The sequence below is a fragment of the Rhipicephalus microplus genome, chromosome X, assembly GCF_043290135.1.
Source record: "Rhipicephalus microplus isolate Deutch F79 chromosome X, USDA_Rmic, whole genome shotgun sequence".
NCBI lineage: Eukaryota > Metazoa > Arthropoda > Arachnida > Ixodida > Ixodidae > Rhipicephalus > Rhipicephalus microplus.
The window spans coordinates 179,847,869-179,870,472 of NC_134710.1; the positions used below are offsets into that span (position 1 = coordinate 179,847,869).

The following is a 22,604-nucleotide window of genomic DNA, read 5'->3' on the forward strand; positions in this document are numbered from 1 at the left end:
TCTAGCTTCTTTTTCAGAATCCGTGCCAGGAGTGCGTGGCAGCAATGCACGTAATATGACTCATGAGGAATGCATGAAAGAGCCGCAGTATATTGCACTCCCCGATGAATGGGGAGGTCAATCTCTTTAAAATCCTAATAATTACCCTGAGCATGTTTTCGGTCTTGGTTGCAATTTTTCTAATGGTTTGACCATTGTACCCATGCGACTCTATAATCATGCCTAGCACTCTATTCGCGTCCACTATCGCTAGGGGGCGCTGCTTTCGGTGTGAAGCACAATGTCCACCTTTGATAAATTCTTCCATTTAGTTGGTTGTCTTCTTTTCTACTGGCTCTGTATAAAAGCAGCTCTGATTTACTCGAGAAGCACCTCAGCCCTGTGCCAGCAAGGAAAAACTCTATCTGATCAACGGCTTTCTGGAGTAAAGTCTGGACTTCCTCTTCGCTACCTCCGTGACACCAAATGGCAACATCATCAGCGTAAAGCGTGTGGTCGATGCCCTTTCACGTTAGATAGCAGTGTGCACAACTTGCGCATAGTAATGTTAAAGAGAAGCGGGCATATCAGCGCTCTTTTCAGCGTGCCTTTGGTGCCCAGTGTGATGGGAGAGGACTTGAGGTCCCCAATATTGAGCGTGGCCTTCGTGGATTCAAGAAAGAAACTAACGTATCTGGGATAGGCTTCGCCCAGCCCAAGCTCTGACATGGTATTTAGGATATGTGCCTGAGAGGTGTTGTCAAACGCTTTTTCCAAGTCAAGGCCCAGGATGCCTCTTACATCTCTTGTGTTGAAGTCTATGTCTTGACGTTTAAGTAGCTTCAATGTGGTTTGTGCGAACAAAGACGGACGAAACCCAACCGTGTTGTGAAGAAAAGGACCCTTCTTTTCGATGTACTTAAAGTACGGTTGTGAATGACGTGCTCCGCCACATTGCCAACGAAGCAAGTTAGTGATATGGGCCTAAGATTGACTAGTCCTGGAGGTCGCCCCGGTTGGGAGATGAACACAACCGACGCCATTTTTCAGGAGTCTTGGACAGAACCTTCTCTCCATATGCGATTGATCTCATCGGTAAGAAACTTGATGGATTCGTCTTCCAGGCGCCTGAGGGCCCTGTTAGAGATGCCAGCCAGCCTTGGAGCTGATCGTCCATTAACGTTTTGAAGTACTTCCCAGACGTCGCTGGCGTTAAAGGGCTCTCCGAGCTCAGTGGAAGGGAATATAGTGTAGAACGGATAGTCTGAACTGCTCTAGGAGCCAATGGGGAACTATCTGGGAGCCAAACCATTCAGTATGGCGTCTTGAAATTGAGACTGTCTGGCTGCATGTATAAGTTTAGCAATGGCTTGCCTTTTATTACTCTTGGAAGTAGACTCGTTCAAAAGGAGCTTTAGCAAATTCCAATTGCCTCCTATTCTCATTTGACCATCGACGGAATTGCACACCTCATCCCACTGCAGTCTATAGAGGGTCTGGCAGTGGGTCGGTTAAGTTCTGCAACTTTCTTGCGGAGGCGACAATTGAGCCTATGCTCCTTCCACCTACTGAGTAGTGATTTATTGGACTCTATGAGGTGCGCAAAGCAGCTGTTCATTCTATCTGTTTCTAAATCCGTTTATATCTTTTTTGTTGCCTCACTAACATCTCCCTTGAGCTGTTAGGCTGGGCGTTGAGTCTTCAGCTTGCGCGTATTCTTTTCTAATATGCCGGAAGTAATTCCAATTTTAAAATTAAACTCGCTTACGAGCTCACCCTTTACATTGATATGGGTAGCTAGGACATTGTGGTCACTCCCCAGATCCACGTGCAAGTTGTGCCAAGCAGTATCTTCAACATTTTTAACAAAGGTAAGATCCGGCGTGGTGTCCCTCGTGCAAGAGTTAGCAATCCTTGTCGAAAATGCTGTGTAGGGTGAGGTTCAGGTTCGCCGCTGCTTGCCACAAATCCTCGCCTTTATGAGATGACTGCAGATAACCCCAAGCCTGATGAAGATCCTTGAAATCACCCGCAACCGCAAGCGGGGAGATACCGACCCTGGAGGCAGCCGTACTCAAGAGTGCCGCAAACCTTTGTATTGAGTCATTTGGTGAACTGTTAATATGAAGGATGAAATTAATGCTCTTGAACGTACCCCCTGGAATAATTTCGACCAATGAGAGTTCCACCTTCATCATCATCATCATCATCATCATCATCATCATCATCATCATCAGCATCATCATAATAATCATCATCATCATCATCAACATCCTGACTGCATGTACTGCAGGACAATTGCCTCTCCCATGTTCCGCCAGTAGACTCGGTCCTCTGCTTGCTCGCACTTCTTAATCCCGCAACTTCTTAATCTCATCTGCCCACCTAACTATCTGTATCCCCCTAACCCACATGTCTTTTCTGGGAATCCAGTCAGTTACCCTTAATGACCAGTGGTTACTGACTGAAAATAGCGCTAAAAAACGAGGACACAAGAAGAGGACACACAGCAAAGGCGCTCTGTCCTCTTCTTGTGTCCTCGTTTTTTAGCGCTATTTTCAGTCGTCACAATGCACCAACAAGCCCAAATTTCGACAGTGTTGACCAGTGGTTATCCTGCTTGCGCGCTACATGCCCTGGCTATGTCCATTTCATATTCTTGATTTCAACTATGATATCTTCAATCCCGGTTTGTTCCTTGATCCACTCTGCTCTCTTGTCTCTTAAGGCTACAGCTATCATTTTCCTTTCCATCGCTTGCTTCGTCGTCCTCAATTTAAGCTGAACTCTCTTTGTAAGTCTCCAGGTTTTGTTCCATAGCTAAGTACCGGCAAGATGCAGCTGTTATATATACCATCCTCTTGACGGATAGTGGCAATCTGCCAGTCATTGCTTAAGAGGGCTTGCCAAATGTGCTCTACCCCGTTCTTATTCTTCTAGTTACTTTAATCTCGTGATTAGGCTTCGCGGTTATTGCCGGTCCTAAGTAGACGTAGTCCTCTACAACATCAAGCGCACTATTACCTATCTCGATGCGCTGTTCTCTTCTGAGGCTGTTGTACATTACCTTCGTTTTCTGCAGAATAATTTTAAGACCCACCTTTCTACTCCCCTTGTCTAACTCCGTAATCATTAGTTGCAATCAGTCCTCTGAGTTAATCAGCAATGCAGTGTCATCGGCGAAGCACAGGTCTAAAGTACTCCAGTAACTATTATCCCTAAGTCTTCCTATTCTAGGCCTCTGAAACCCTCCTGTAAGCACGCGGTAAATAGCATTGGGCAGATTGTATTTCCCTGCCTTACACCCTTATTCACTGGCATTTCATCGCTTTCTTTATGGAGAACAATGGTGGCGGTTGATCCCCTGTAGATTTCTTGCAGAATGTTTATATATGCTTCGTCGACGCCCTGATTACGCAGTGTCTGCATGACTGCTGATATTTTTACTGAATAAAACGCTTTCTCGTAATCTATGAAGGATATGTATAGTGGTTGGCTAACTTCTGAGCTTTATCTATTACCTGATTGACAGTATGAATGTGGTCAATTGTTGAGTAACCTGTTCGAAATCCTGCTTGTTCCTTTGGTTGATTGAATTCTAATGTTTTCTTTACTCTGTTAGCAATTACCTTTGTACATAGCTTGTATACAACAGAGAGTGAGCTGATCAGCCTGTATTTTTTCAAGTCCTTGCCATCTTCTTTCTTAGGTATTAAGTTGACGTTAGCATTCTTCCAAGATTCTGGTACTCTTCCCATCAGGAGACGCTTCTTAAACAGGGAGGCTAGTTTTTCTAACACAATCTGTCCTCCATATTTCAGCAGATGTAATGTTACCTAATCCTAGCCAGCAGCTTTGCCTCTTGCACTCCCTCCAAGGCTTTTCTGACTTCTCTCATTACTGGTTGGATGCCATTTGGGTTACCGCGAGTTCTTGTATTAAGGTCATGGTTTAGATCTATGAAAACTGCTCCGCTATTTTAACTATCCTATCCATATTGGTAGTTAATTTGGCTTCCTTGTCTATTAGTGCATACATCTGGTTTTGCCTATTCCAAGTTTCCAATTCATTGCTCTGACGCTTCCTTCGTTTTTCAGAGCGTGTTCAATTTTCCCCATGTTATACCTTCTTACACCGGATACTTTACGCACATTAATGACACTTTTAATGAGGTTCTTTGCCTCCTACGACAGCTTGCCAGTGTCCTGTCTAAGTATCGCTGCACGCTCCGTAATGATTCTCGTCAGGTTATCATTCCTTGCATGAATGCTGAGGCTCGACAAGACAATGGTTTCCTAGACAAGAGCCGAGCAGCTGTTCTGAAGCAAAACTCTGAATTCCTCCACTTTTCCTCTCTGTGCTAGTTCATTGATTGTCTTCTTGTATATCAGTTTCTGTCGCTCCTTCTTCAAGTCTATGGCAAATTCGAGACCATATCATTCTATGGTCACTGCTTCGTACCTTGCCAAGCTCTTCCACATCCTGCACGATGCCTGGGTGTGCACTCAATATAAAGTGTATTTCGTTCTTATTTTCGCCATTAGGGCTCCTGCATGTTCACTTACAGTTCCCTCGTTTTCGGTAGAAGGTATTCAAGATCCGTATGTTATTGTGTTCTGCAAATTCTACTAATATCTCCCCTCTGGCACTTCTAGCACCAATGCCATAATATCCTACTGCTTGGTCTCCAGCCTGTTGCTTCCCTACCTTGGCATTGAAGTCACCAATCAGTGTAGTACGCTGTGTTTTTACCGATTCTAATCAGCAATGAAACTACTTTACTAGTGTTCATAGAAATATCATGCGAGATAAAGGGGTATACCACAGAGACGAGCGTCCAAATGCCTCTTCACCCGTCTCCATAAACAGTGGGAGATTTGTAACCTGGCAGGATGACATATTCCGAAAGCGTCCCTTGAAGCAAATGACGTGCGGTTTTTCAGAGTGAGAAAAAACAAACTGCTGAAGGACTGCCTTTTTGCGGGTCAACCCCCTGCAGTGCCACTGCGAAATCTTGAACTCTTTAGGCGGAGGCGACATGTTTAGGCTCGAAAGATATGCGTCTGCGTTCGAGTGCGTTGACCTTAGTGTCCAATGCACAGAAGTTAGCGTCCAACGCCTTGACCTTAGCATCCAGGGCGTTGAACTTAATCGCCAAGTTATCGTTCTTATCATGAACCAATGAACTGTTTCGCTAAGCGACCAGAACATCTCTCTGATCTACATTGTATAGAACTGTGTAGTTTGTCATCATGTGTGGGCCACGTCAGAGCCCTATTTTTGGCTGGAAGAACAGTACAATACGCTCTCATGGGCGTTTTGACGGGCATTTACACGGGCTTTTCCACGGGCGTTTCAAGTGTAGTGACCTGAGGAGGTTATAGAGCCTCACTTTTAGCGGTATTGGCATTCTTAGGTGCGACCATCTCGACCCTAAGTTGCGCAATCGTCTCTTTTAGTGCTGCATTCTCCTTTTTCACCTGAACTATTCTATCATTGTTCTGCTCTGGCGGCATGCCCCCATTACCTCCTTTTGGGATTCTTTGACATGATCAGCCATCTGCTCGTCGTGGTAGCAGGAACCTGAATATTGATGGCTGGGCCCGTTGGTGGGAAACAGCTCCTGGACTGGGAATGGCTTGTGGATCGCGTACCACTCCTGTATCAAGAGCGTCCCCTCGAGCTTCTGGACTCTGACCAGGACTTGTTCACCATTTCGAACATCTCATGTCTCGGTGGGAAGTCCTTGCCAAGATTACATCGCTTCCTTCTTCGTGTTTTGACGATGTAAGGTATATCGAATCTTTGTCTACACATTCTGTTGGCTATTGAATGAGGCCCTCCACAGACGGCGCACTTCGGCGAGGAAACGTGCTGGTCACCATTGGAGGTCATTCAGCAACCCCGGAAGATTACATTTCCTGGAGTGGGGCATACGTCGGCTTTGTGCCCGAGTCTACCACAGGCATAGCAGACGTCCATCTGCCATCGGTAGAGGTAGAATTTGACTATGCTGGGACCACACATAACGTAATTTGGGGCTTGAAGTCCTACGAAAAGGATGACGACTGTGGTAGAATACCTAATTCACCGCTTTTCGAGAACATTGGGATTCCTCGGCTGAATAAGACGTTGTTTGAACTCTTCGTCGTCAATCTCCATATCAATGCTTCTGATGACCCCTTGCATGCGTTGTCGGGCGCAGCAATGTATCAGCTAACCTCGTAGCCTGCGTTATTAGTGGTGATGTCATCTAAAGTTGCGTAGGCCTTGGCATTGGCTTGCGATGGCGTACTAATCACAAAAATGTTTTGCATAGCGTTGGGACAAATGATGTCTTCGGTGATATCCGCCTTGGAGAGACGCGCCGCTTTCGTGAGGGCTTGAGAAATTTCGACGTTACTTGTATTTTTAACGTTCAGGTCTCCCCGGGGCCAAACACTGATTAAAAAATGCTCCTTTGGTAGATGAGACAGCCTTGACGCGTTGGCGAGGTGTTTCTTCATGTTGGCGGGAGATCGGGTGCCGCTGTTTTTGCCATATGGTGGGCCTCGAACTTCAGCGGCCACCACGAATTATTCAGTTGATTTACGCCTAGAAAGCGCCGTTGTTCATCGGGATCACTGTAATTCTGTGGAAAAAATGTCCTCCCCTTGCACAGTAAATTGCATAGCCATCTTGAATAGCTAAAACGCGCTAAGCTTAATCTGAGACCTATCAAGCCACGAAGTGGTCGAGTAAGAAAGTCCTTCAAAAGTTGATAAAAGGTCCCCTCACCGTGAAGAAATTGTTTCTATGTGGTCCTCAATGCTAGGGATCGACAAGAGCAAAGAACATCAAACACATAGCTGAATTTCCACAGAAAAAGATGAAGAAGCAGGAGCCGATGTTTAGACGACCGCATGAATCGGCACCCCCTAACGTTCCCAGACTGAGAGAACTTTATCTGATTTTGGGCATAATATTTATCAACATTTCGTTTAATTTTTTTGTTATGCATGACTTCACCATCCCTCTTGTCAGGTGACCTGTGTGACGCCTACTACAACTAATACAACGACGGCATTAGCTTTTCTGTAATGAATTCTCGATTGGTCCATAAACAGTGGATATCAGTTTTTAAATGAAGGCATGCTCCCGATTTTCCTTTTATCGCATAACTATCATGCGCAATCAGCCGATTTTACTTCGCCTTGTACACTTTAGACTGCACGAACACAGATAACAGTGACTAGCCAAAAAAAGCGGTATATCTGGGCAGACTCAACTCTTTAAGGCGACATCGTGTACGTGTTTCATGAAGAAATAGGTGGTGAGGAGGATATAGTGCCACAAGGAAAGGTATATAGGTGAAAAATAAGCCAAGCTGTCGTGTTGTGTTTGTACTCGGAGTGAGAGTGGTCTTCGAGTAATTCAGATAGCCAGCCAATTTTCGTAAAGGATTAACCCTCTGTTTTGGGACGTTAAACCCCACATATCAAAGCATTAGCCCTCTGTAAATTATTTTTCCAGCCTCCCATATGGACTTCTCTGTGCTGTCACTCATTGGAGCAGTGACAGTTGTGATAGCTACTGCTGCGACTGTCTTGCTGTTGAAAAGAAAATATGACCACGGCTTTTTTCGGAGGTGCGGAATTCCAGGACCAGAGCCAGACCTTATCATGGGCAACTATGCACAACTGGACAAAGACCGTATTAAGGTAAATATCAAATTAATTTTAAGGCAGACGATAATTATGTTGGGGCTGATTTTGAGTCAACGTAGAGGATGAAGAAGCATTCCTAAAGAACAAGAGCAATAAAACAAAGATGCGTGCATATGAATGCATGCATAGTGCGTTTTGATGTTATGTCCTCATATGTAACACGTAATGTTGCTGTTCTAGAGTACAAAAGGGGGCGGGACACAGCGTGTTGCTGGTTGTCTTGTTTTGCGGACGCAATGCTTGGGGATACGCTACTATACTCTCGTGCGAGCTTAGGTATTTTCTTTCCTATTTTTTAGCAAGAGCTACACAGGCCATATTCATGTCGTTTTGCTGCTTTAGCCGGTGACAGCACCACTCCTCGCGACATCTAACGTGACGTCATAGGAGGAGCCAGTGAAACTGCATTGCAATCGCATTCTCAGTTGAAAGAAAGCGTTGTGCGTGGGGGGGGGGGGGGCATGTATGTGTGTTTATACTCTCTCTGCGTTCAGTCGCGTTGTTCAAACTTAACAGATAAGGTGCTGCCATTGCATCGTGAAATAAAAGGGGCGGCTCTGTGTAGTTTTCGGCACATGAAAACAGAGTTGGAGAGGCTGAAAGCCGGGCTTTGTCGTCGAAACGAAACCAAGAGCAAGCATCGATCCTAGGAGACGGAAGAAGAACGACCCACACGCCTCGAGAAGCGTAACCATAGAGAGAACCAAGCCACGGTGCAAGAATACTTTAGGTGAGCGAACGCCGGGACTATCCGCTGCCCGATAATGTTCTGCTTCGCTAGGAGCCTGGGAGATGGCGCTACAAACTTTGCCCCGGCTTCCCCTCCTACCTTTTTGGTGTAGGAAGCCCCGTGCTGTAGAAAAATGGCGGTGCTCTTTATCATCGCTATAACACCCTCGCCGCACCGTCAACCTTTTTCCTTACTCCCTCTCCTTCGTGGCGCCGCTCTATGCGTGTCGCGTGGTTGATATCACGTGATTACCCGGTATTCTCAGATTTGGAAACCGTAGTTAACGTGACGGATGTGCTTTGCGGAATTTATCAGCTGCACGTAACGGTCCTCAGTCCGGTGAGCCATCTATGGGCATGCCGCGAACGAGAACATAATCTAGGAAGTAAAACAAAAATATAGACAAGGACAGAGGAAGAAACGACACGACGACGATTTTGGCGCTTTTTTTACTTCCCAAGTATGAACCACCAACTAGCCAAACTTTCGCTATTATTGAGAACATAATCGGTCCCTCCCTGCCAAGCGCTCGCGTCGCAGCGTTGGCTCACCTAAAGTATTCTTGCACCATGAACCAAGCTAACCAAAGATAGGTTTCGTTGGGCGTCCGCAAGGCTGTTGTGGACGTTCAACTAAATCTGTCAATAAAGTTAACCGTACCTTAAGCTATGTGTGCACATCTGGATATAACTAAGTTGAGCCATAGCCTTCTTTTTTTTTGCGACCATGCTTCATTGTTGCTTTACCATGGTTTGACGTGACTAGATGCACCTTGTTTTACAGCGAAGGCTGTTATGAGATCACAACTCGGGTCACGCGCGGTGCCGTAGTTGTCTACCGCCGCCGCCGCCGCCGGTGCTCATAACCACATCGCACAAATCAATAAAAAACCTGCGTGCGAGCAAAGTATTCTACCCCGGAGCCACGCCGGTGCTTGAGACTTGTTCGAAAACTTGCCTTTGATAGGTTTCATATTGGGAAAGGAATGGCGTAAGTATGAGTAATAAAGCGTTTTAGAACAGCAAAAAAAAAAAAGCGTCAGACAATGCGAATAGCGTAACGAGTGGGTCGTGCAATGCTCCAACCCATTACAAAAGCTTGTTCTATCACCTATTGACTGTGGTTGATACCCCCTTCAGGCGTAATTCCTCATTGCCACCAGTCATTTCATCAACAATTGGCACGAAATTCTTGCACGTGTTCTAGCATGTGTTCGAGCATTCTTGCACACTACGCTTCTCAGAAGAACGACAAAGAATATCACAGCGAAAGCTGGCCTACTACCCAGAAGTTAATATTATTTATGCCGTAGTGGGTACCCCGCAAGTTTGCTTGCAGCAGTCACCCAATGAGTGTTTAGAAAAGGCTCTGAACGGCTGCTCTTCTAGCTTTCGCTAAGACTGTGCTGTGCCTTCCGCGCAGGTATGCCGTTTTTTTTTAGATGCGAAGCAGCTCTCAACTAGCCTGTGTAACGCTGTCCCTCTTCACGAACGCGCCACGCGCCACAGGTGTTGGCGCGGTGCCAAGTAGGTCGCGCCACTGCTGCACGCTGGCGTCACTCTTTCTCTCGGCGGCCGTGTACTCACCGCGGCGCCCGCAGCTGCCGCCATGTCCATTCATCCGCAACAGCTGCCACGACCACCGCTCGCAAAACATTATGACCAATTGGCACTATCTCCGTGACGGGCCGAAACTTTTCGCGACACATTTCATAGGAAGCTGGGGCTCTAGGCTTATTTAGGTATAGGCACACATAGCCGATATTGTAAACTTTACGTCATATACAGTATAAAGTTACATAACAACAATGAGATTGCAACAGCCATGACGAACACGAATGTCAGCAATGGCGCTACAGCAACGCGCTTTTTAGTAAGTCCGGCTTTGAGAGAGCCATTGGGAATGATGGCTGCACGAAAACCCTCATTTGACCGCACCTTACTTTGTTATTCCACTTTGCAGCAGTGAGTCATTTTGATAATACTACTCCTTGAAACTAACGAGTTTATCTTGAGACATTCAGTTCTTTGTGCGATATTTGTGCGCTTATTAGACAAATTAAAATTGTGAATTTTGATTATGACGCTGCGTGATGGCGGCCTGATGAAAAAGACGGTGGTTTCCTATCAGGAACACTATAAATTTTTGCAGTGAAACTGTAACACTTCAAATTACGTCGTCACCAAACCCCAAGGTTGTCGTAGGGTAGACTTGAAACGGAGCCGAAATTCCAACTTAAAATAGCCAAAATAGTCGTGACATCTAACCTTAGGGCCAAACTGAGCGATTGTTATGAGCGGAGTTTTTGATCTTTAAGAAAAATTATGACTTCAATGAGAAAAAAAAACAGCATAAGGAAAAACAATATTTTTTTCACTTGTTCGGTCGTGGAGCTGCAGATCGATTGCAAATGAATGTCTAATAACTATGAATTCAGTTGGCGTGCATGTAACTTAATTAAGCGTTTAATGTGTTTTTCCTCTACTCGGCAGGCTAAAATTGATTAGTACAGTGGTCATGATGCCGCTCCAACGTCAGGTAATAATATTTAATTGAAGATGTGCATTCCAGTTCATTTTTGTTATGGATACCTCGTTCTACGAAGTTCACAAGAGGCGATGAGCTCTTCTTTCGCATTAGGAACTGGTGCGCCGCGTACATACAGATAACGCACAGCGTGAACAACTTGCTAGCTACGCACTTGCCTACGTGCACACAACTTCGTACCCTTGTCCTTGCAGTCGCGCCGTGCATAAGGTAGTATTATTTGAACACAGGAAAGACGCTTATTTGTACAAACCATGAGGAAGCTTGGTACAGAGTCACTGGGAGATGGGGAGTGGAGATGGAAGGAAAAAAAAAAGAGAACTCAGGCCACCTTCTCGATGAATGATCACCTACAACCATGGGCGCCGTGCTAGATCAAGAACACTTCTCTTCCATTAGAAAAGACGCTGAGTAGCCGGCGAAATTGCGAATCGAACCCAGCACCTGCGAATTTGAGGCGGACGCTCGAGCGACATTCCTTGATGCGACCAGCCCGCTGACAGCGTGATGACATGTGCGAGCATCAACCAACGTGATAACAATAGCTATTTATAAGGATCACTTAGTGATTGATCAGCGGATTGTACAAAAAAGTGTTATAAAATGCACTGAAACAAGAATTTAAAGCCAGAAAGCATATCTAACCGCATATTTTCTTAGCGAAGCAAGGCCAGAAGGAGCCATGTTTTAAAAGACGAGCCTTGTATTTACCTGAATTTTTCATCGCCCGGTGAGGCCATAAGATAGCCAATGTGGTGCAATCTAGCCATCACTAGAAACGCTGGTAAAGCCAGTCGGACAATATACATGCTCAAGTACAACGTTACGTTTACAGCAGCAAAGAAGAAGGAATGTAATGATTATAAGATGAGCGAAAAAGCTAAAGACGTTTCATTAGATGCGAAGCCTCCTGTATAAGGTCGAGCTCAATCCGGTTTGCAGCGTGACCACCCTTACTGAGCTTGCGCGCCCCTCCTCAAGGTTATCCTCTCCTATGCTCCTTCTCTCTCGCCTCGCAATGCCAATGCATGTAGTGTCTGCTAGTTTACGCTCGCTACCCCTCTCTCTCCTCTAGACATACCTTACAACGGCGTTTACACCCCCATCACGCATGGGCGTCTTCTCCCCCTCCTCTCCTATGCTCCCCCCTCTCTCACCTCGTAACGCGGACGCAGGCAGCGTCTGCTAGCGAGTTTCTTGAGTGCAAAAACCGACTGCTCACGCTGCACAACCATTCACTGGCTGCTCCGTATATATAGGCACTGGATCTCGACCTCCAAAGCGTTGTTCAACAATAAAAATTCGCAGCGTGCGCGTTAACTCAAAGCGGACTGCTGCTCTTTATGTCCAGTTGGCGTCCTCTGTATCTCATTGCCCATTAGCAGCCATTGACATGCTCCAGTAGCAAACACCAATTCATTGTTGCGTGATTTGCGCCTCCCCAGATTTCTCTCCTTCGCAAAGCTGCGACGAGTGCCAGCGTCAACGCCGCCGCAAGAGTGAGTGTTAGCACCCACTGTTTCGCATTTACACATGGTTCCCTTTAGCGGGTGATGGTGCGATTTCCCCCCTAAAACCTTTGTACGCTGCTGTTTCGCCAAGCTATCCTACATTGGAAGAGGAACGTTTCTTCTTCATTGTGATAGCATTTACACAGGAACATTGCCTGCATCGCAAGCAGTGTCGTGATTTTCATGAGGCACATATCAATAACATTCCCCTCCCTCGGGTCGTAGGTTCTATGGGCGAGAGAAAGCGCGTTAGCGCTGCCGATGTTGGCCACTCAGTAAGCAGAGAAGGAATGAGTCTGTCGTCTCCGTCACCCGAAAGGCGCATTAAAAGAGAGCTGGAGGTCGTGGTGGTAATGGGTGGAGGTGGGGTTACAATAACTTTTCAGACATGGCCCCTTATCTAGAGTGATCAGCTGATGGGTCATAGCTCTGTACGGGTAGTGCTCTTATCGCAAAGTTTGCTTTGAATATGCGTAGACGACGGTGCAGTGCGAAGTGAGAAAGGTCACTTCGCTTACTACAGTGAACGCGTTTGCAAAAAGTTTGAATGGTTAGCCTACGTCGAACAACATTTCAATATGTTTCTATTGTGTTCATTGCTTCGCCCTTGACACGAGAATTTGACTTTTATTTAAATTTCCAACCATAATTTACATTAGCCTAATATTTTATAACCGTAACTACTTGTTGTACGTCGATAACCATTGTTGGAACCGGTCAATTCAGTGTGATTGAAGTTATATCTGAAGTGAAACATTGACAAGGTCTTTCAACATTAGCGCAGTGTACACAGAAAACCCTTAGAAAGAGCGCACTACCTGAAGAGAACAGTCTTTATCGTTTTTTACTTTAAAAAAGAGCAAAACAAAAAAGCAGCCGAATGACTTTCGCAGATATGTAATAATATTCTACCAAGGTAACAGAACACGCCAGCTGGACCATTCACAGCATGCATAGGTTGTGAGCACATTACCACCATCTGTGTAGCACTGCTCCGGAGTTCCCTTTGAGAGGGGGGGGGGGGGCTACGAAGTTTCATAATGTCGCCCTTCGCGTAATTAGAGTAGAAACAACAAAATAAAGCAAATACACCACCTACGTACTCATATTCATTAATGAGAGTTTGTAATAGCATTCGTGTCTTCTGAAAAAGTTCTCATTACTTAAAAGCCATCAGCCAAAATGGTACCACGGTCTCTCTCTCTCGCTTTATCCTGTATAACATGAGGAGGTCAGCTCAACTTTCCCGCATCTTAACATATGAAGTCGCCCCTGTGCTTTTTGTTTGTTTTTGATGCTTGATAACGTCATCTACAAAATATTTTTATTACAAAGAAGCTTGAAACATGTGGCTAATATTTATGCTTTCTTTTTTTCATACTACTGAGTAAACCATAGCGCGTTCTTCAGTGACCCCAAAATGAACCATCGTTTGTTCGGTTCTTTCTTTACACTTACACGGTGATGAAAAGAGGACGGGAGTCTATGAGTTCTTGCCATATAATTTATTAGTCATGCTTCATTTGCTCAGACGCGCGTCTTTTTACGCAGGTTATGGATAACTGGGTGCAGCAGTATGGCAAAGTGTTCGGCTTCTACATGGCCGAAATTCCGTACGTGGCCATCAGTGACCTAGATATGATCAAAGAGTGCTTTGTCAAGCAAATGCACATCTTCCACGAGAGGCCACCCATGCTGATACCTGTGGAGCCTCTTTTGAGCAGTCTACTTTATGCCACGGGTAATGTTGCTCGGAGAGGATAATGGCTGCACGCTATGTTTATGTGAACTATTCTTGGACCCGCTTTGCGCTTCACTTTTGTTTTTTTCCCACTTTGAAGCAGTGCATCTGCATACTGTATTGACACTATATGGAAACGCATTATGTACGAGGGAGACTTTAGGGTTGCGACTGCTGGCTACTTTTCGCCAGATTGGTGGATTTGAGGGGCCCGTGGTGACCTACAACTATGAATGGCAACATGGCAAACTTTTGGCAATTTCCCAGCTATGTCTCAACTGAGTTAGGCGTTCTATACTCAGTGTTCTCAAAGCGAATAGGTAGCGAGATTTTTCTATATTTTTAGACTTACCAATATATGGCGCACTTTATGCGCAACTTAGTGCGCCTGTGATGTTTCTTGTACGTATCTCCTAATTCACCTAAATCCTGGAGGCACTGAAACGCAGGCGCACCTCCCAGCAAAGTATCAATCAGTGAAGCACTTCGCAGGCAGCGAGGGGGTGGCGTTATACCACGTTTTTAAGGTGCTTTAAGAGGTTTCAGTTTCGAAGTTTCGCTTCTGGAGTGGCTAGGTGGCGTTAAGACCGCGTGTTCGGACCACAGCTTTAACTGTCGTGAATAGCTTGTCGATTGCTGTTGTACCCCCTAATTTCGTATGTTGAGTTTTGTTCGCTATTAACATACTTTTCAGTTGAACCACATAGACGGGTTTCTCGGGGAGCCTTCAGTAACTGCATGGAGGTGAATGTATAGCGTCAGCATGACCACACAAAAAGTGTTAAGCAGGCATTGCGATGGTTACGCAGTACTATCGAATTAATTTACGTTGCATTGTAATTAAGTTCTTTGATTATCTGACACATGACTACACTGCAACCAAATTATCTAAATCTGTGGGAAGGCTACGTACGTTATCTTTTTTCTTGTTGTAGTGACCGCTTTACCCTGTATTCGCTACAGCCGAAACCATCACATGCTTTTGTTAAGAGGCGCTAGCATTCAAGGACGTTGTTAATGCATGTATGCCCCTTTTAAGTGCTTTTGTGGTGAAGCAGGTGATGCGACTGGCATTAAAAAACGTTAATGTGATTTAGGGTTTATGTATGGTGGCGTACTCTACGCGGATATACATAATAAAAAATGTTTATTACTATAGGCCACACATATGTAGAACAGCAAATGTTTTGGCGAAACTTGAAGAAAAATGGCAATTTTTTGCGATATTTCGTTCTTCGTTTGGCTAACTTTGCTCTAAAGTCAGTGGCAACCCCTGGGGGGAGTGCAATTCAAGCTACAGTACTCCTCTCCTGAGCGTACTTTTGAACACGCCGTGCCATCTAGCGATGCACCACAAAAATTGTACAACAATGCCTTGATTTCGGTGACTTGGTTAGCCTTGGTTATAAGGCTTGCGACTTATAAGGCGGCGACTTGGTTATAAGAAATTCTTATAATAAGGCAGTGTCGTTTGAACAACATGAAGGACACTGCCTAAACAAGGCAGTGTCGTTCATGTTGTTTGTGTTCCTATTGTCTTCTTCAGCGCATTTCATGAACAGTGTCATATTTCGCGTGGGCGTGTGCCGGAATACATATTCAGACAGCAATATAAATAACACTAGTTCTGTTTCTAAGGGAGGAATACTATAAAAGAAATTCAGAAAAATAAACAAAAAAGAACGAGCGAAAATGCTCGTGCATATGAAATTCCTTGTCCTATAAAAATGATTGTCACGCTCGACATCTCGTTGAAGAGAACTTCTCAATATAGTTAGGTGCTACTGACACTCACTCCTTTCAAGGTGACGCGAGATTAAGAGCCTAAACACTGTAGCAGAACCTGGGGCTGCTTATTGTCGTGAAAAGATTTATAAATTTATTTACTGGCAACTTTGTCCTGTCACTCCGCAACCCTGCAAAATGAAATTTTCGAAGTGAATACGAGTTGTAACACTTGTTGCTTATGTATCCTAATAAATTATTTCCACTAGATATTGCTCGTATAGTCTACCAAATATCATAAAGATCATGTGCAGGGACGCAACAAGCCCTGTTGAAAGAAGCACCAACACGTATCGTAATAAAATGATCTGGCAGCAAATAACGTTACTTGGTATTGTCCAACATTTTGCAGGAGACCAATGGAAGAAAATGCGTAGCGTGGTTAATCCCAGCTTCAGCGCTACCAAGATGAAGCACTTAACTAGAACCATGGTGAGCTGTTGCGAGAAGACACTAGAAGTCATCAACAGCTACGTGGATAATGGACAACCCGTAAACATGACCAAATTATACAAGGGCCTTTCCCTGGACGTCGTATCCAAATGCGCCCTTGCATGGGAGGTATGTCAATTTATGCAGTACCATGTCGCTAACACATTCAAAACGTGTGGTGGTATTTCGTATATAATAGTCCGCTGCGTTGGCAGTCTGTTCCGGCGCACGCTGATTGGACATGGCCCGGAAATTGATGGTAACGATTGCTTCGAATTCACTGGTTTTCGACCTTTATCCAATCAGCGCGTTCTGATTGATATGTGGGGTTTAACGTCCCAAAACCACCATATGATTATGAGAGACGCCGTAGTGGAGGGCTCCGGAAATTTCGACCACCTGGGGTTCTTTAACGTGCACCCAAATCTGAGCACACGGGCCTACACCATTTCCACCTCCATCGGAAACGCAGCCGCCGCAGCCGGGATTCGATCCCGCGACCTGCGGGTAAGCAGCCGAGTACCTTAGCCACTAGACCACCGCGGTGGGGCCAGCGCGTTCTGAAATGAGCAGTTTTCCTTTAGAAGTAAAGTGTGGGATTGGGATAGTTGGTAATTCATTATTCAACATCTCAGCGCAAAAATTTCAGACAACGAACATAAGAGACGCACTCGTCCTCGTCTATTGTGTTCGTTGTCTGAAACTTTTGCGCTGAAAAGTTTGGTAATGGATTCTCTTGTACACTTGTACAAACCGTATCCCTGCACAAATGAAAAAAGTATAAGACAACCGGAAATGAACATGAAGGAAAGCTAGGGTAATTTTTTTCACGTGTGATTTTACACATGAAGGGGCAGGACGTTATTGAACACAAAATTTGATGGAGTAATATTGTGTTGGCATTATACGGGCTGGCTACTGCACTGTTTTCCCGAGATAATGAAAGAGCGGAAGTTCATTCAAGATCGCGAGTGAATATACTGTCATCAGTTAAGCCCTTGCACTATCACCGAATCGCTAAAATCAGAACTGTAGCACCGCACTATGTGTAAGACGAAGACGCGAAAAGGGTTAAGCAGTGTATATTGCTTGACATACAATCTAGTACTACGGTTAACTGTTAAATGTAGTTAGCTTACATTATATTAGTATTAATGTATTGCTATGATATCAGGCATTGCATGTGTGATTAATAATACAAACAAAATGAATCCAAATTCAGTATGCACAGGTAGCACATGGGCGTTCATTACATTACAAAGATTGTCTTGTGTACAGTAATAGAAAAGCGGGCTAACAATTTATTTAGAGTATTCTAGTTTATGCATCATTACGAATTTAATGTGAAGGAAAGAGCACATAAGTAACTTCAAGTGTTTGATGGTGTGACAGCTGGTCAGCACATTAATATACGAAAAGTTAACGCAGAGTCTACGCATGAGATATTGCAAATAACGGTTAGAAATTTAGTAGACGAACTATTGTCACCAACTCTTCTTGTTATGTTTCTATCTTTTAGACCCCATTTTCACTTCTCAAGAATAAGGTGTCAAACCGGAGTTTTTCCTGGTTAACCTCCCTGTCTTTTTTTTTTTTTGCATTTACCTCTCTCTCTTTTTTTACGTATACATGGGGTGTTTCCCGCCCCGCCGTGGTGGTCTAGTGGTTAAGGTACTCGGCTGCTGACCCGCAGGTAGCGGGTTCGATTCCCGGCTGCGGCGGCTGCATTTCCGATGGAGGCGGAAATGTTGTAGGCCCGTGTGCTCAGATTTGGGCGCACGTTAAAGAACCCCAGGTGGTCGAAATTTCCGGAGCCCTCCACTACGGCGTCTCTCATAATCATATGGTGGTTTTGGGACGTTAAACCCCACAAATCAATCAATCATCAACATTCGGTGTTTCCCGAGTTATTCGAAGTAACCATCTTTCAGCACTGGGTGTTTTCAACGTTTTCACATGGAAGAGGGGTTATTTTTATTCTATTGCGTATTATGAAACGATTGAGTCTTCGGTGGACAAATAAGTCCAACAAAAATGTATGCTGATCCTTGAAAAGGAGTGCTCATGCTCCAGATGAAGTAACAATCATTCGAAATTAATTTTTTCGCGAACAGTATTGGAGCGCTGACTGCAGTGCCTGGGAAACCACAGTATTTTACGTAGCATCGTGCAAGGCAGATTCACTGAGTTATCTTTCAAGTACTGATGGCTGTGCGTTATGCACAAGGGGCAACATAAACGACAATGAATTATAAAGCCTGAACATACTCTAACGATGTAATCGCTTAGCTTGCGTATGTGGACACTTCATGTCACTCATATTCGTAGGTCAGCAAATTTACTCCAGAGTCGACTCGCTCAGACTCAGATCGAGATATGAGTTGGAGTGAGTTCGGGGAGTATTATTTTGGTGAGGTTGAGTCGTAGTGAGTCTGGTTGAGAAACATTTTAATGAGTCTGAGTTTGAGCGATTGCGGTTCAGGAAAATCTTGGTGAGTCTGCGTCCGAGGCAGCCTTGAAGACAAAGGGTATTTCTGGGGTCACAGTGAACTTTACACTTTTTTTCCGATCTATAAACTGCGGTTTACTTACTTTCAGCCTTATTATCAGCCTTACGTAGACACCTGTTTATACTCACGACGACTCACTCATACGTAAAATCACAAGAGCCTCATAAGCCAGCTCAATATTTATTGATCAGGGGTGAATTACGTAAGACGAGTAGGAAGTGCCATAACATCCCCCCCTTCCCCAGTCTCCGGAAACGCTTTCCAGGGAATGCTTGATGAAATATATCGGGTGAGTCATCTCTTCAGATAGAAACGTCTTTACTTGGGGGCAAATACTGATATGTCATTTTTGAAGGTAAGATATCAATAATCGCCAAATGGAGTACAGCTTTTGTAAGATATTACTGTTAAAGAGCATTGAAATCATGTTCGAAGAAGCCAAGTGTACGCTAACAGACTCACGAGTGGGCTTACTCAGACTCAGATAGAGTCATGGTTCTCAGTATGAGTGAGTCTAAATAAGTAATAGTTTGGTGAACCCAAGTCCGAATCAAACGGGCTGAGGAAACTTTTGGTGAATGTGTGTCCGAGTGAGTGCCAGGGGCAAAATATATTTCATGACTCAGTCTAAGTAGGCTCCACATTTTTCGCCGACCTATGGCCGTATTATATGTTAAGATGAAAAATCTTTGAGCGTGGGATGAACATCTCTTAAACTTAGTTTCTTGAACTTGTGACACATTATACATGAACTTGTGACACATTATACGCCGTAGGTTCCAAAATAGTAATGAATGTTTGCTGCGCATATCGTGTATGTACAGTTTTGTGCATTTATCGATTGGTTATAAGTGGCCTGGTGCCTCACAGTTCGGAGTACTTTGGTTAACACCACGTTAATCCCGCAATAAAGTTTACGAAAATGCGCTGCCTTGGTGGTCTAGTGGCTAAGGTACTCGGCTGCTGACCCGTAGGTCGCGGGATCAAATTCCGGCTGCGGCGGCTGCATTTCCCATGGAGGCGGAAATGTTGTAGGCCGTGTGCTCAGATTTGGGTGCACGCTAAAGAACCCCAGGTGGTAAAAATTTCCGGAGCCCTCCACTACGGCGTCTCTCATATTCATATGATGGTTTTGGGACGTTAAACCCCACAAATCAATCAATCAAAGTTTACGAAAATGATATAACATTAGTTTAGTAACCTTCAACTCGGCCAATGAACATATGCACTAACGTAAATCATCTGCCACCCCTCACACCCCCCTTACGCAGGTGGACTGCCAGGGGGATCCAAATGACCCGCTACTGAAAGTTGTCAGAAGCGTCGCCGAGGACACTGAAAGCACCTTGGTCGAAGGAGCGCTTAGAGTTCCCGCTTTTCGAGACCTTTTGCGATGGGTGTTTCCGTTCACAGAGATCTCCAGGATTTACTGTGAACTACTCGATCGTTTGCTTCAGATAATAAGGCTTCGCAGGCGCGGACACAGACCCCCGATGCTGGACATGCTGCAGTTGCTGCTTGATGCCCAAGAGGGCAGTGAACGCAATGGATTTGATGAGAGAAAACCACATGTCCCTCTGATCACGGACAAACAGCTTCTGGGGAACTGTTTCGTATTCCTAGTAGCGGGATACGAAACTACCGCGACAGCAATGTCTATCACAATGTACGAACTTGCCATGCACCCGGACGAACAGGAAGAGATCTACTCAGAAATGATGCAAGCTTTGGAACATAGCGGTGAACTTACGTACGAAGTTATCCATCAGCTAAAACGCCTAGACATGTTCGTGTGCGAGTGCCTTCGCATGTATCCTCCTATTACCTTAATCACGTCCAGACAGTGCAACAAGGACACCGTTGTCCTTGGACAGCATTTTCCTACAGGTGTGAACGTGTTGGCTCCGACGTGGCAGATACACCATGATCCTGAGATTTGGCCTGATCCATTCCGATTTGACCCAGAGAGATTCCGTGCTGGCGTTCGCGCCCACCATCCGGCGGCGTTTATTCCTTTTGGTCTTGGTCCTAGAGAGTGCCTGGGCAAGCGATTTTCAATTCTAGAGATCAAAGCAGCTGTTTGCACAACGCTAAGGCAGTGTAAAGTGCTTCAATGCGAAGAAACAGTTGTTCCTATGAAACCGATTGTAAGGTCCATGTTTCTCCGGTCTGAAAGCGACATTATGCTGAAGTTGGGACTAAGGAGCAAATGAGAATATTACGATAGTGCAAGAGTTGCATCGGATTGTGCAGTGAAAAGTACAAACACGTGACACTGATGGTTGTTTTGCTCATTTCAAATAAACCATATAACTTTCTGTTCCACACTATTAAGCTAGCGACTACTATTTTGTGCCCATATATACCACATTAATTTGATGCTTCTCATTAGATAGACAACTAAAAATGGTCAATTTAGGACGCAAGTACCAGATACTCGGCTTCTGACGCCCATATCACAGAATAAAATCTCGGCTGCGGCGGCTGCGTTTTCGATGGAGGTGAAATGGCTGTAAGCCCGCATGCCCAGATTTGGGCGCACGTCAAATAACCCCAAATGGTCGAAATATGCGGAGCCCTTCACTACGGCGCCTCTCATAATCACATGGTGATTTTGGGACGCTAAAACGCACATATAACTCAATCAAATCAATTATGGTGCAGGTACCATAGCAATCCATTGCGAAAATACCGCAGTTGTCAGTGTGCAGCCGCCACGGCCCCTTCACTTCCTTCAAGCTGGCCTTCGCTACAGTGACACAACCAGTCGGAACCGCTGCATACATGACCACACATTCTACAAGACATCACTTCACTTCAAACACAACACCGGCCTAATGGTGCACATGTAATACACCTACACGCAAAAAAAAAATATGGTTTACGGGGAAGTCTAAGTCGCAATAAACAATCTCAGTGTACGCTCTCATGCTCTCACACACAATTCATGGAGAGATTTCGTTATAGCGTGTAATCTAACTCTCCAAGTAAAGCCTCCTTAACACCAATGTAATGCGCTTGTTCTTGCGCTAGCACTTTTGCGTGAATGCAGTCTCTTTCCCCTCTCTTTCATCTTTATGCCCCCTTCCCATTCCCCCAGCGTAGGGTAGCAAATCGGGCATGTGCCTGGTTAACCTCCCTGCCTTCTCCCTTGTTGTTCATTCCCCCCCCCCCCCCCAGGCTTGAACATGCTGTGAGTTAATGCAAGTGAAAAGGTGGGCTGAAAAAATTTAATTTAGTATCCTGCAGTTTTTGCAAATACACTAAGGATTGTGTAATTATGAGTTGCTCTAATGAAAGAACGCAAGTTCAGATATAATTACTCTGCTTGGGCATTACTGGTCGAGACCTCCGCTCAGAGCTAACAAAGAAAACTTTGTTAGCTCTAAGTAACTTTCTGGGTAATGCTGTTCACGAAAGACAAAATTGGGAATTTCTCAAAGGTGCTTGCAAACCCTCATCGGCCTATTTTGCCACGGTGGCGTAAGCAATGCCTATACTTTACAACGAAAGACGCTTGAAAAATGATCTTTTCGTACGTTTCACCAGCCTGTGGCGCCATGCAATTTATTTCTTGACTTTTCTCAGGAACTAGCGTCTAAAGTTGAGAGAAGCACTAAAATAAAAGTAAATAATAATATTACAGCCACGCAAAGTTATATC

General features: G+C 44.9%; 1 protein-coding gene across 1 annotated transcript in view; it reads left to right on the top strand.

Annotated features, from left to right (window-relative positions):
• Positions 1 to 21,275, top strand: part of LOC119177234 (cytochrome P450 3A24) — a 95,465-nt gene extending 74,190 nt beyond the window's left edge. Inside the window, exons 3-6 of the mRNA XM_037428658.2 lie at positions 7,492 to 7,679; positions 14,025 to 14,214; positions 16,352 to 16,560; positions 20,213 to 21,275. Coding sequence (XP_037284555.2) covers positions 7,500 to 7,679; positions 14,025 to 14,214; positions 16,352 to 16,560; positions 20,213 to 21,154 — 1,521 coding nt within the window. The 5' untranslated portion in view covers positions 7,492 to 7,499 and the 3' untranslated portion in view covers positions 21,155 to 21,275. The remainder of the gene's footprint in view (positions 1 to 7,491; positions 7,680 to 14,024; positions 14,215 to 16,351; positions 16,561 to 20,212) is intronic.
• Positions 21,276 to 22,604: the final 1,329 nt, after the last annotated feature.